General features: G+C 40.0%; 2 protein-coding genes across 3 annotated transcripts in view; one reads left to right on the top strand and one right to left on the bottom strand.

Annotated features, from left to right (window-relative positions):
• Positions 1-1,080: 1,080 nt before the first annotated feature.
• On the top strand, positions 1,081-12,841 carry prr33 (proline rich 33). Its single transcript, XM_085280835.1, has 3 exons — positions 1,081-1,270; positions 1,632-1,680; positions 6,431-12,841. Exon 3 carries the CDS (start codon positions 6,446-6,448, stop codon positions 9,464-9,466), a length of 3,021 nt encoding a protein of 1,006 aa, XP_085136961.1. The 5' UTR covers positions 1,081-1,270; positions 1,632-1,680; positions 6,431-6,445; the 3' UTR covers positions 9,467-12,841.
• The window catches only part of lsp1a (lymphocyte specific protein 1 a), a 46,683-nt gene continuing 38,297 nt past the window's right edge, over positions 5,224-13,609 (bottom strand). For both annotated transcript variants that reach the window (XM_085280836.1, XM_085280837.1), the window contains exons 13-14: positions 13,449-13,557; positions 5,224-6,087 (exon numbers count right to left, since the gene is read on the bottom strand). In XM_085280836.1, the coding sequence (XP_085136962.1) occupies positions 6,065-6,087; positions 13,449-13,557 (132 nt within the window). In that variant the 3' untranslated portion in view covers positions 5,224-6,064. The remainder of the gene's footprint in view (positions 6,088-13,448; positions 13,558-13,609) is intronic.

Consider the following 13,609-nt stretch of genomic DNA (forward strand, 5'->3'; position numbering starts at 1 on the left):
TTGTGTTCTTGTTATTACATTTTTCTAGTTACAGAAATTTTAGAGGGATATCCCTCAATACTGTAAATGCACAAGAGTGTCTTGCTAATTTCATTTTTGACATACACTAATTCTTATATTATTGTGCACAATTTGCAAAAAACAGCATGTGCATTAAAATACACTATGTCCTAGGAGCCATACAGAAAGGCAAACATGAATTTCAATAGCAGCAGTGAACCTTCGATAGGTTCTATAAGGAAAAAAATACGACATCATTTTTGGTTTCTGCAGGTAATGGCGGCCATATGACAGTTCCTGTTGACAACATGATGATGTTTATTCCAATGTAGAAAGTGCTATGAACACCTGATGTTTTTGTTGCTGCGTGCACAAAGGAAACCACAACCAGAGACATGTTGAATGCATATGTAATTACATTTTCATATGCAATAAAGTTATTCCTCTAGCTTATTTGGTTGCAATTCTATCCGGATTTAAAATTACTTACCCAAGGGCACCATTTTTGCTCACTGCGTTGAGTCCAACCCGCAGCCCTTTACTGCCCAACTTTCCAGTCAAACATACAAAAAAATAGGAAATCTGGGAGGGGGCAAACACTTTTTCACATCATTGTACACATCAAAAGCACTAGCAGTGAAACCAAATAGAAACCAAAAACAAAAAGCAACACAAAACCCAGGACCAGAGAGTGGTGACGAGTGATAACAGCGCTGAGAGGATGCTTAAATAAAACCTGTTTGAAGGTTTTAAGGTTAGCCACTGGGAGACTTCTTTTTTCTGACTAGAAAATTAAAATGAGGTCTGATTTTTAGATTTAGTTTCACCATACACAGTTCAAAAATGTCAAAAAATTAAAAGTCCCATCAATAAGGACCCTTGAAGCAACAAGGATGCTAATAGACTGATAGAAAGTTAAGCATTTGTTATTCTTGGGAGCACAGCTCTGTTGGACCTTTGGTGCACCCCTGAAGGACCCCTGGGAGGCCCTCAGACCCCAGTTTTAGAGCCCTGAGGTGGTGAAACCTAAGGTGCCGTGGTCTGTCAGTGATGCATCTCGCCTCAGCTCGCCTTGCTGTCACAACTACGCTGCTGTCACTGAGCAGCTCGCAGGGCTCAGGATTTATTTTTGGATTATCATGGCGCCTGTTCCTTCCATTTGCAGAAGGGGGGTCGAGTTGGGCTCAACATGAACCTGCCGCTCTGACACTCCGGGCTGGGACAAGCAGGCAGCAGCCGGCCGGCCGCCCCCCAAGCAGCAGTCGCACAGGTAAACACACCATAATTACGCCTTTTGTTCTCCAAATAGAGCGTAGGGACACTGTTCGCAGGGTTAGTGAGGCAGAATCAACCCCCCCCAACTCAGCACCAAGGTGTCTGATGTGATTGGGGAGCTCAGGGTGCTTTTTCTTGTCCTCAGTGCAACATTAAAGCACCAGCAGGGATGAGCTAGGTGCTAATCACGCACTGTTTTGGCTTCAAAAACACACTCTGTCCTCTCGGTTATTTGTCCTCTTCTGCAATGAGGTCAATGAGATTGACTGTACTCTTATCTTCTTTTGTGTAGTTCTTGAGAATAAAGCTGCTCACTGTTTTACAATGAGCTTGAACCTGTGCTCTGTTCTGTTAAGGGGAACCTGCCTGGAGTGCTTTTGAACATCAGCAACAAGTTTTTACCTGGTAAGCTCTCCCATTTTTCATTAAAAACCACTGTTTGCTGTGATTGATCGTCATAACTTCAGGTTAATGACTTTTTGGGGTGGATTCATTTGCTTAAGCAGGGCATTGTGGAGCAGCTTGGCCTTTATTACACAGCTATTATTACTCTTTCCTCTTTTGAACTAGCATCCTGAAGGCACTCCAAATACCAAAACTACCAAAGCCTTAAAAGGAGCAGTGAGCATCTCATGTGTCAGGCAGGCAGCAGGTTCAGACAGGGAGATGTGTGCATGCAAGGGTGGGTGGGAGGTCTAAAACACAACCAGCACTGGCCTACATTTCACTGAGGTGACACACATAGTAAACTGAGGGTATCAAACACTCGTTTTTGCAGACTTCATGATGTCAGCGTTGCTTTATTTGTAACACGAACCTTCTTATTACTTCTTATCAAAAACATTTCTGCATCTTATTTTAAGCTGACCTCGACTCTGCTGTCTCATTTTCCATTAATTAAAAAAGAACTACAGAACAGTCCATTAGAAAATATATCTCCTAGTCTGAGGTTCATGATCCATTTCTGTTAAGTGGTGCTGTCATGTGATTGGACATTCTCAGTGACAACATATTTCCCAGGCCCTATCAGTCTGGGAGCTGTGATGTCATAAGGTCAGATGCTTTGCATTCACTTTCACCCTTCAGCAGAACTGCACATGCACGTCTATATGTGTGCTTTTATTTATGTGGGGTGAGACATGAGAGGATATGTGATGGAGCTGCCCTCCATTTCTGTCTGGTATTAAATATCAAACTATGATTTATGGCCTGACTGGGAAAGCAAATATAACCTTTTTTTTTTTCAAAATAATAACACCAACACAAGGTAAATATGTTGAATTCTTAAATTTAAAGAAAGAAAGAAAAGTCTACGTGCAAAGTAAATCATCTCACTAAATAATAGGGAGATACCCAAAAATCAGCCATTTATTGATTCTACTGGTTTTGACATTGGAGAATGTACAGGATTATTGTGACTCCATGACATGTTCTCTAGCATCACTATTACCAAGAAATATCTATGCATGAAGCTATATGACACAAGTCAATTAGTTAGACTACAATAAAATAAAGGCCTGGATGTAATAACTTTTTCTATATTCAGACAAAATTGTTCTTAAAAATCTAAAAAAAAAAATCACAGAAACATGTTGTCTAAATACACTGGACGGTATTACCTTAGTCGCCGGCAACACTATGGAACCTGGGAGCAATTTTTGATCAGGATATCTCCTTGAGTGCACATATTCAGCTAATATGTAGATCTGCTTTCTTTCTTTCTTTGGAGTATCTATAAAATTAGAAACATCTTGTCTGAGTATTGCTGAAAAACAGGGGCTAAAAATAGGGATCACATTTCTCCCACATTGGCTTCTCTTTGGTGGCTGAACAATTGGATTTAAAATTCTTTTAAAATTCTTTTTCTCAAATACAAAATTCTCAATAATCAGTCCCACCTGATCTTAAAGACCTTCTAGTACCATAGTATCCTAACAGAGCTCTTTGAGGTTTCTTGAGTTTCTGAGAGTAGAATGGGAGGAAAAGCCTTCAGCCATCGGGTCCCTTTCCTCTCCTGTGGAACCAGCTCCCAGTTTACCTTTCAGCTTTTGTTCAGACCGCTGCGATACGTCATGTGAATCACTGTAAGCTTTTCTTTTGCACTCACCTCTTTTCAGTCCCCATGTTTATATCTCACTTAAGCATGTCAATCGTCTTCATCTCCCTTGGTCTGTGTTTTGTCCTTGTCACCTCATTATTTTGTTCATCCGCTTTCACTTCCACCCCCCAACTGGTCGTGGCAGATGGTTGCCCATCCCTGAGACTGGTTCTGCTGGAGTTTTTTTCCTATTAAAAGGGAGTTTTTCCTTCTCACTACGTGTTTGCTCATAGGGGGTTATTTGATTGTTGGGGTTTTCTCTGTAGCGTCTTAATACTGTAGCGTCTTTACCTTACAGTATTAAGCCCATTTATGTGGCTGTTGTTGTAATTTGGCACTACATAACTGAACGTGAGGTGAATTAAAACTAATACACATTATCCTCCATCTATGAAAATTATCATATTGCAACTCCCCACATTTTATAACCTTAAATCTTGAACATGTAGAATGAAAGCCATAATAAACTTGACATTATTAGCTCTGATATTGATGTATAGCAAACTGTAAATAATGTATTGTCTATTGGGAATCTACAGATTCAGTTATAAGATTTTAAGGTCACAAATTGACAGTTTCTTCCCGTTTCTTTGACTTTCTGTTGAACTCTGAAAATACTTATACTAAAGATACTAAATACTAAAAAATACTAAAGTGACAATTCTTTAAGACAAAGATATAATTTTGTGAAAAGATTTCTGTGTAAGTCAGTAAGTTTACTAAGAATAGACTACGCGGCTGCAGTCAATGGAGAAATATAGCTTGCATTTATATACATTCATCTTACTCAGTTCTCCTGTTACACCAAGTTTGTATCTGATGGCTTTAAGGCAGCTGGTCCTGCAGAGACTCCATCTGAGAATCCGCATCACAGCTCTCTGATTTATTGTATTTAGGAAAGTGATGCGGCCTGTAAAAAACCAGGAGTCTTAAAAAAAGAAAGCAGGTGATTGGCCAGCGTCCGCTTTGCCTTCAAACTAAAATTAGGCTGTGAAACAGGCTTCCAGCATCAGCTGTGAAGGGGTATCATAGAGCAGGAGGAGTTCAGCTTGATTCTTTGGGTGGGTGTTTCAGCCTGAATTGCCAATATCCGTCTTCCATCAGGACATCAGTGTTTGAGGCACAGGAAAAACTTTTCGAGAGAAGTTGATGTATTTTAACTCTTGCCAGACTAACGCCTTGTTCATATGCTAAGAATGCACATCTTTTCCATCTGTCTCCAATGGAATACCTTTGTATTGCTAAAATTGGGAATAAAATATTTCTGAAACAGACTGAAACCTTAGTAGTCTATAGTAACCCAATATCATTTTACCATACTTTGTACACTATAGGTGCCTGGTTAGTGGATAGTAAAAGCATGCTAGCTCTCTGGTTAAAGGGGTTATTTTTTGCTGTTCATTGCCTTTAATGAAAAATGTAAATAATAATGATAATATATTTGTGGTAATAAGTAATGGATCAGTATACTGCTGCCTGTCCAACTGGTTGCTCATCCCATGGATTCCATTTCTACCAAGACTGGAAACAGTCCCTCCCCTGCATTATAGCCGTGTTGAGTTTGGCATAAGTGGGACGTGAACCAATTATATGGTAGTGTTATTACCAATTATAGACTTTACTGAGCAACGTTGGAGAAGCTTCCAAGTCTGAACAATAAAGAACAATTAAAAACTGAATACTACATATTTGTTCAGAAGGCTAACGGAGGGTGACTGCTGTGGTTGCAAAAAGAGTCACATTTGCATTCTTACTAAACACTTTCCAGATGAATTCACGGTCTCAGGTGATAGTTCCAAATTTAACTGCAATAAACAGCAAACTAAGCTAAAGTGAAGACACAACTCAAGTAAAAAAAGAAAGAGATTTTAATTTAATCAAGAAAATGACTTAAAAACACATACAGGTAAACATTGCAGGACATTAAAGGTGAAAAATGTCATTTAGTTTGGATGTTATTAGTCTTCTGAATTGCAGTATCAGTCCCATACACACCAACTTTAACTGCCCCCCTTTATCTTCCTGCAAGCAGAACAAGCTGCTGCATTGTAATCAAAGTTAAACAGTGGAACAGATTATGTAGACATCTAGTGGTTTTGTGAAGAAGTGTATACTGAGGCAGTAAATGTGAAATTAAGATAGCAAATGTCAGCTGTGTTTCAAATCTCTCCCAAGTCCAGCTTCTTTTCAAGATTGTTCTTTAGCAAAGGTTTAAGTTCAGAACATGTAACACGTCAAAGGGTGAACCAACACTTCTATGCAATTTCTAAAATGTAGATGATTTCTATAGGACCCCTCCCCCATACATTTAATATTTCACAAAACATCACCATTCAGTGATCAACTAGACTTGAATTATGATTTACCAAAAACTGCAGAGGAGAAGAAAAACAAATAGCAAAGTTTACAGTCAGATATATACACAATACTAGAAATGCAATGCAAGAAAACATGGAAAGAAAGAGAAAATCGGTTAAATATAAACATTAAATGATCAAATGGTTTTGGGCTTGAGCTGATGCTTTCTTGTATAATTGTACAACCTCCACAATCTTGAGAAACTGCTATTTAACAGTTTCCCTGTAGGTATTAACAAAGTTTTTCTGGTTCTGGTTACTTGTGTTAGATGTCTGTATCACCAGCACATTGTTGTGAGATCAAGATGGAAACCACTTGAAGAGCAGCGCCATTTCAGTAATCACTGTGACATAAATCTGCAAAAAACAACAAGAAAATTGTTGCAAAACAGTCAAACTCCCATTTGCGCAATTTTCAGAAACATTTTCAGGACCAACTTACTAAATCCTTCATTAATTTAAGTTAAGTTAAGATAAAATGCTGTGAGTCTGGTTACATTTCTGAAAGAAAAAGCTCAATGACCAATGTTAAAGACAGAATTTAAATCAATGATTGACTTACAGTCAGAACTAAAGACGAGGAACCAACCATTATTATAATCTTATTTATTTATTGGCATCTGGACCAGTTTGGTATTGTACAGGTCCAGAGCTGTAATCTTTGTTAGTTTTTGACAGCTTGTGACTTTTTTCTCCTTAGGGTGCTGAAGCACTCATGGCTGTCGCTTATGGTAGTGTCACCCAGCCAGGCCTGCTTTCCCAGCAGTACCCCCCACCCCTGCTTCCCAAGCCTGGAAAGGACAACGTTCGGCTTCAGAAACTCCTCAAAAGGACTGCCAAGAAAAAAGCTTCTGCTCAAGCATCACAGTCTACCGCACTTTTCCGCTCCAGCCTCTCCCCTGTAAATGAAGCAAGCCCTGACCTCGAGCACAGTGACCACTCCACCCCACCTCGCACTCCAGACACACCACAGAGCATCTACAGCAACCAACAGCCACCAAGGTTCATCATCAGGCTTCCGTATCAGCATGTGGCATCGCCATACCCACAGCGTGCAGCTTATGGCAGAGGAGCTAGGATGTCACCTCCAACAGTGGCAATGCCTTCATACTCTTACTCTCAACATGTCACCACAGTTTCTTACCCAGTTTACCCTGAAGGAGTCTCAGCAGCCCTGGGACAAGTCACTCAGCCAGGGCCACCCAAAGTGCTGCTGTTGGCTTCTGAGGTGACAGTATCTGCTGCTGAATTGGACACAGCTGTAGCAACCGCACCTTCAAAACCTCGAAGTCCAGGTCCAACTCCATTTACAATAGCTGGGGGTCAGCCAGTGATTAGACCTCTCACTGTGTTGACCCCACTGGTCAAACCCAGAAGTCCACGTCCAACATTTAAAGCAACCGAACCCTCAAAATCACCCAAACCCATGTTTGATGTCCCTCAAATTAGGATGTACACTGCAAGCACATCCTTTTACGAGAATTCCAGGATGCCACCAGTGTATGACACAGCTGGATTAACTGCTATTGGTAGTACATTACCTCAAAGTAAGACACCAGTTGAGACAAAACAAGCTACTCAGAGAACAACACCAACTTCAGATATTAAGAGAGGCATTACACCAACAGCAGAGATTAATGCCACCATTGTTCCTGCTTTGGAGATCAACACAGCCACATCAATATCTGAAATCAAAAGAGTCACGCCAACTGCCGAAATCAAAAGAGTCACGCCAACTGCCGAAATCAAAAGAGTCACGCCAACTGCCGAAATCAAAAGAGTCACCCCATCTGCTGAAATCAAAAGAGCCCCACCAACAACAACTGAAATCAAGAAAGTCACCCCAACAGCTGAAATCAGAGTTAAAACACCAACTTATGAGTTCCAAACATCAAGAACTGCAGCAGGAAGGCCTAAAACACCAGCGCACCATGTAAACCGCGCTGCAACACCAGTATTTGAGATCTCAAGACCCAATCCTCTCTTATTTGCAGTGTCACCAGTCACAGTAGAGTCAGAGTGGTCGAGGGCACCTCAAACAGTGGTAAGCAGTTCATCTGCTTCCCAAAGTGTGAAGACTACAGTGCCTCTTGAACAAACATTAAATAGGGACATCCACTCAGACATGATGCCTTCAGCAAAACCAATACAACCAAGTATTAGAAAGTCAAAGTCGGAACCCATGCTGTCAAGCAGAAAGAGTTCAACTGGGTCTGAAGAGCCCAAAACTTCAATAACACCAGCAGTGACTGGGTATCAGAGGGCTAAGACTCCAACATATGAGGCATCCCGACTTATTACCACATCACCTGGCTATAAAAGACCAAAGACACCCACCTATGGGACATCACCTTTAAGTGGGTCACCTATAGGCTTTCAGAGACCTAAAACACCAACTCAAGTGTCTCAAAAGTCAAAGTCTGGTTATCGTGGACTCACACCGGCTGAATACGCTGCTTATGGAGGAATCAGAACTTACTCTCCAGCATTTGATATTTCAGTTTCAACTACGCTGACTAAAGAGGATGATAAAGCTAAAAGAGAGATCTCTGAAGAATCAAAAGCCCCCAGCCAAGAACCCTCTGAGCCATCTACAGTCAAAGAAACACCAAAAAATGTTGCTCACTACCACCAGAGAGATGAGAAGGTTGCTGCCACACCTCCAGTCCCTTTTATTGTTGTTACACAAGCATCTGACTCACCTGGAGCGATGTTAACACAAGAGAAGAGCACTGTATCTGGTCTGGTTGCAGCAAAAGGAGATACAACAATCATTCAAGAAATGCCAAAAACTATACTTTCAACAGCAGAGAATGAGAAAGTGGAAACACTTATTCAAGAAACTAAACCAAAGACTCCTGAAACCAAACATCCTTTGCCTAAAGGTGGAGACCAAGATCCCCTGAAGGCAGTAAAGAAGCTTCTAGGTAAAGAAAAAGTCCCGACTGCTGAGCAGAAATCTATACCTGAGAAAAATGCTGATGTCGCAGAAATAAAGGAACAAGGAAAACCTGTAAATGTCACTAATATCACACCTAAAGGCTCAAAGCCAAGTACTGCAGCATTTCCTCTGCTTAAGGTTTCTGCTGCTGTAGCAGACAAAGAACAGGACAGGAAAACAGAATCACCTTCAGGAGATCAATTGGCACCTGAGAAAAAGGACAGTGATGAGAGCCTACCAGCAGGCGAGTCTCTTCTTAAAGCCATATTAAAGCCGAAGGGATTGAAATCTAAAGCGAGCGGTTGGTCAAGGCTCAAGACACACATGGTGGTGGAGCAGGCGGAGCCCAAATTCCCAGATACAGGCTCTGAGAAGGTGGTCACGGGGCAGGACCAGAAGGAGACAAAAACAGTGGAGAAGGCTGGAGACGAGCCCAGCACCCAAAATGAAAACCAAACCAAAGACTCTCCCAAGGCGACACAAATGTGGGACGCTGTCCTCTTCCAAATGTTTTCTTCCAAGGAGAACATCATGCACCAGATTGAGTTAAATAAAAGTGAGGAGGAGAAGAAAGAAGAGGGAAAAGATGAGCTGAAAGAAATACCGTCATTCGCGTACAGGTTGCCTGTGCTGCTTTTCAGTCCAAAATTTGATGCTAAAAAGCTCAAAGAGGCAGCATCGAGGCCGGTCACAAAAATTTCCACTGTATTTGAAATGGGCCTGATTGGGCGAAAAGGTAAAGATGAGGAACCAAAAGACTTTAATAGAACAGCAAGGGGGTTCACCACTTCTTAAGCTACACCCAAGATGAAGTGCCAAGACAAAAGTGTAAAAAACAAAACAAAAAAACCAAAAACCAAAACAGGATTCTATGTTTAATGTACAGATGCAGAAAATCTTAGCCACAGAAACAATGTAAAAGTCTGGAGTCTTAGTCCCTTGTTGCTGCAGTGCTGAAGAAAACTTCGGTCAGAACTTTATACTTGACAAATGCTTTGTGTGACTGGCTGTCAGGGTGTTAGCATACATGTCTGTATTTGTGGATTAGCTTGAAAGAGAGCTCTCTTTGTCTTAAAGTCATTGAGACATCACACCAAGTGTTGTAAGAGCTTCTCGTTTGTTCTTTTCTTCAAAGTGTTCACAATAAACAGACACTGTTAGATTATGAATTAGCGAGATTTTAAAAGTGCCCTGTGGAGTTTTCTATTAAGAAACATACATAGGGGAGACCGGGGATAGTTGTAACATTTTTGACATTTCTGTCTGTAAATTGGAGCTCTTTTAAGGTAGTGGATTCAAAATGTAATGCAAAGTATTTACATGTCTCGGCTATTAAATAGTGCAACTATTTTCTCTGCAGCACAATTACCCATTGCATGGTATGGTCTCAAACACAAAGAGTGAAATGTTACAATTAACCCCATAGTCTGGGTTAGTTGTAACATATCCTGGGGTAAAATGTAACACAATGAAATAAGGGTACTAACAAAACATTAACATGTAATCTTTGTTTATTCAACACATGAATGCACTTAGAGCCATTTATGTAGTTATGTGTGTGTGTGTGTGTGTGTGTGTGTGTGTGTGTGTGTGACAGAATGCAGAAATCTAGCTTTTGAACATATTCCAACCCCCCAAAAAAGACAAATTATGGAATTTTCTGCAACTGAATATTTCATTAATTTTGGTTGGTCTTCCTTGCGTTTGGCCTCATTGGTCCAGTGGGCATTATAACCTACAGCTCTTGCACCAATTTTGAACATAACAATGAAGCTGAAAAAATGTAGTTGTTCACCAGCATCGCAATTCCATTACTTTTTATCATGGCTTACCTTGGTGTGGTTTGCAAAGTGCTTCAGAAAGATGAGGAAATCTGTTTCTTGCACCCATCCTGACTTATTTCCACTACCAGTACTTCCTACTGGTCCATCTCTGACACAGTGGTCAGCATAATGTATGTGTGGGAACACAAACAGTGGAGGAATTGTGTTGCCAATGGCATTAACCGCATATACAAATGCGACCAGTGAACCTCTCTCTGCTGATGTCGTTGCCCCAACTTGTTTACTATAAGTTAAAGTAATAGTGTGGTAAGTTGTAACATCTGCATTATTGTTACAACTGACCCAGACTGTTGCTGTTACAACTGACCCAGACTCCTATAGCCATGAACTAGCTAACATTACAGCCAACGGCTAAAACATTAGCACTAAAGACCTACACAGAATATATCCCCATAGACATACAAATAACATAATTTAAGTTTGATGAGTTTAACTGCAAAGCAGATAATGCTACTAGAAATTGAAATAAAGTAGAAAAACTTACTTTTTGGCATACAAATTACTTTTTTTCATGTTAAATTGTCTGTGTTTGACAAAATGTGCTGATTTTTCACATGTGATAGCACAACTGAGTTGGGCATGCACAGGATGAGTCACATCATTTGAAACTTAGCCCTGATTGGAGAAATTGGAAGTGTTACAACTGACCCACGTTACAACTATCCCCGGTCTCCCCTACTGTTAGGTGTTTAAAAGGTCAGGGTGTTGAGTGTAATTTTCATTTGCAAAGCATTTTGAAAATATGGTTCTTATATTTCTGGTTCTTAGCTTTCATCTTTTCTGCTTTGTTGGTGCATTGCTACAAATTTAGGCTTTGGCTTCACTCTACCAACTGTATTGAAAAGGACAAAACCTAAGAGAGATTAAAATTGAGATATTCTAACTGCATGAAACAGGTCTTATAGTGTATGTAAAAACCACAACATACTGCTAATAGTGATCAGAAAACTCCATAGGGTACTTTTATTACAGAAATGTGGATGCTTAGAAAAATAAATTAACTTTTAGTGAATAAAAATATGTTTTTATGGCTAATAAATAAAATGTAAGTGATTTTATGATACATAATTTGTTCAATTATTATTCAAATATGCAGTTTTATTCAAACTGGTGCTACTTACCTTAGGGTAAGACTTCTCGTTATGATTTTGTTTTTCAGGCTGTAGATGGTTGTGTTTTGCGAATAAACCCTCTTAAAATCACACTGCATGAACATTTTTGAGATAATTTAAAATCACTATGATCTAACAAAAAAAAAGGGCAAATTGGAGGGAGTTTATTTAAATCTGACTAATATTATAATTTTCATGTTTACAGGTTACATATTGAGCCGCAGTACATTTTTACACATGCTTACTGGTAGCTGTATACGGTGGTAAATGCTGCATAAATAAAGCACTGGGCTTTGCTATGAAAAATATAATTCCCATATAAAGTTCAAATTACTATAAAATAATTTTAGTGACTTTCAGCTCAACATGTTAAATTTTACTGTGACTTAAAGACGGTTGATGAGCTAAAAGCGTGTGAAAGTTGTTTGAAGAATGATGAAGAGCAGCCTCCACTGTGATGGAGGTCAGTGGGATAGTGATCTGTGAGGTCAAAGGTAAAGATGCACAGAAGGGATTTGACTGTAATGCATGGTAGGCACTCCAAACTTTATTTTAAAAGCTTTGTTTGTTTTTTGTCCAGCCCGAGTCAGGAGAAGTCTTTCACTAGTGATCTTTCTAACGTGTGTGTTGGAGCTACTGATTATTCTAGGTACAGCTTATAAAAGTCATCTTTAGTTGCTGACACTGTCAAAATAAATCTTAAGCAGAGTTACCCTCATGTTCAGTTTATTTACAGTAACACAGGAAATAAAAACTGCTCTGATTTTTTACTTTCCTACAGTTGGAAAATGTAAAAGAAATCTTTCTCTACCAAATTCAGTTCTTTTCATTTTCATATCTCTATCTAGGTTACTCTGTTTGAACATAGCTTAGCATTTCATAATAAAACCAAATTGTGACTTCTGTCTCTGTTGCTGTATTTTCGTTATCACTGCTGTTTTATTTAAAGTGAAGCACTTTGAACTGTTTTCTTTTTCTTACGTGAAGCTTGCTGTACTGCTGCCCTGCACAAAAGGTAATGAAAAATAAACAGTCTGACTTAAATGTTTCTCAACATGTACATTTTTCTTGCCCATAGGTTCAATTCAGCGTGGAACATCAGGGGCAGAGATAGCTCAGTAGGTAGAGTGGTGGCCCCATGAAGGTTGGGGGTTCGATTCCCCTGAGGTACCCCTGAGCAAGGTACCGTCCCTACACACTGCTCCCCGGGCACCCAGTGGCTGCCCACTGCTTCACTGAGTGAATGGGTTAAATGCAGAGAGGAATTTCCCCACGGGGATCAATAAAGTATACATTATTATTACATCAGTATATTTTTAAGTCATGCAATGAATTGAATGAAGAAAAGAGACAAGCTGAAACAGCTTCCTGCTGATCACAAGCTGAAAGACACTTCTGAACATCACAACAGATCAGCAGTTTACCCTTTACCCTGATTCACACGCTTACATGCATCAGCCAGCTCGCCAGATGGTTCAGGCATCATAGTGGAACCAATGCTTAGAGTTTAATGATGCTTTGATGTAGAATAAACTTTAAACTGCCAGGGCTGCACACTGCACATATATTAAATACAAAAATGCTACTAATTTTGTTCTGCCAGCAAATTCTCTAATGAAAGTCACTGAACCAAGCAATCCAATCTGAAAACAGGCTCCCTTTGTGCTCTGTAGTCAAGATGGTGACCACTGAGAGTAAGAACAGAGTGCTTACCATCTTGCTACTCAGAGGACTTTGTGTCATCATATCTGTAGGAACGGTGGTACACAGTTTAAGAGACAGCTAGCTCTTAGTCTTTTACTTCCTTGTCTGTGATCTTACCCGACTTTCCATTGGTGAACGTCCCTTCGTTCTCGTCGTCCACAGGAATCTTCTCATATTTGCCGTGTCCAGTGACGACAAATTTGTACTTTTTATTAGCCGCTGAGCTCTGAGGAGATAAGCAAGAGCTCATTTTGAATATTTTTTACAGATTAGAAATC

Source organism: Mchenga conophoros, linkage group LG7, assembly GCF_057382185.1.
Source record: "Mchenga conophoros isolate Kocher_MC1m ecotype Shallow Benthic linkage group LG7, M_conophoros_male_GT1.1, whole genome shotgun sequence".
Lineage (NCBI taxonomy): Eukaryota > Metazoa > Chordata > Actinopteri > Cichliformes > Cichlidae > Mchenga > Mchenga conophoros.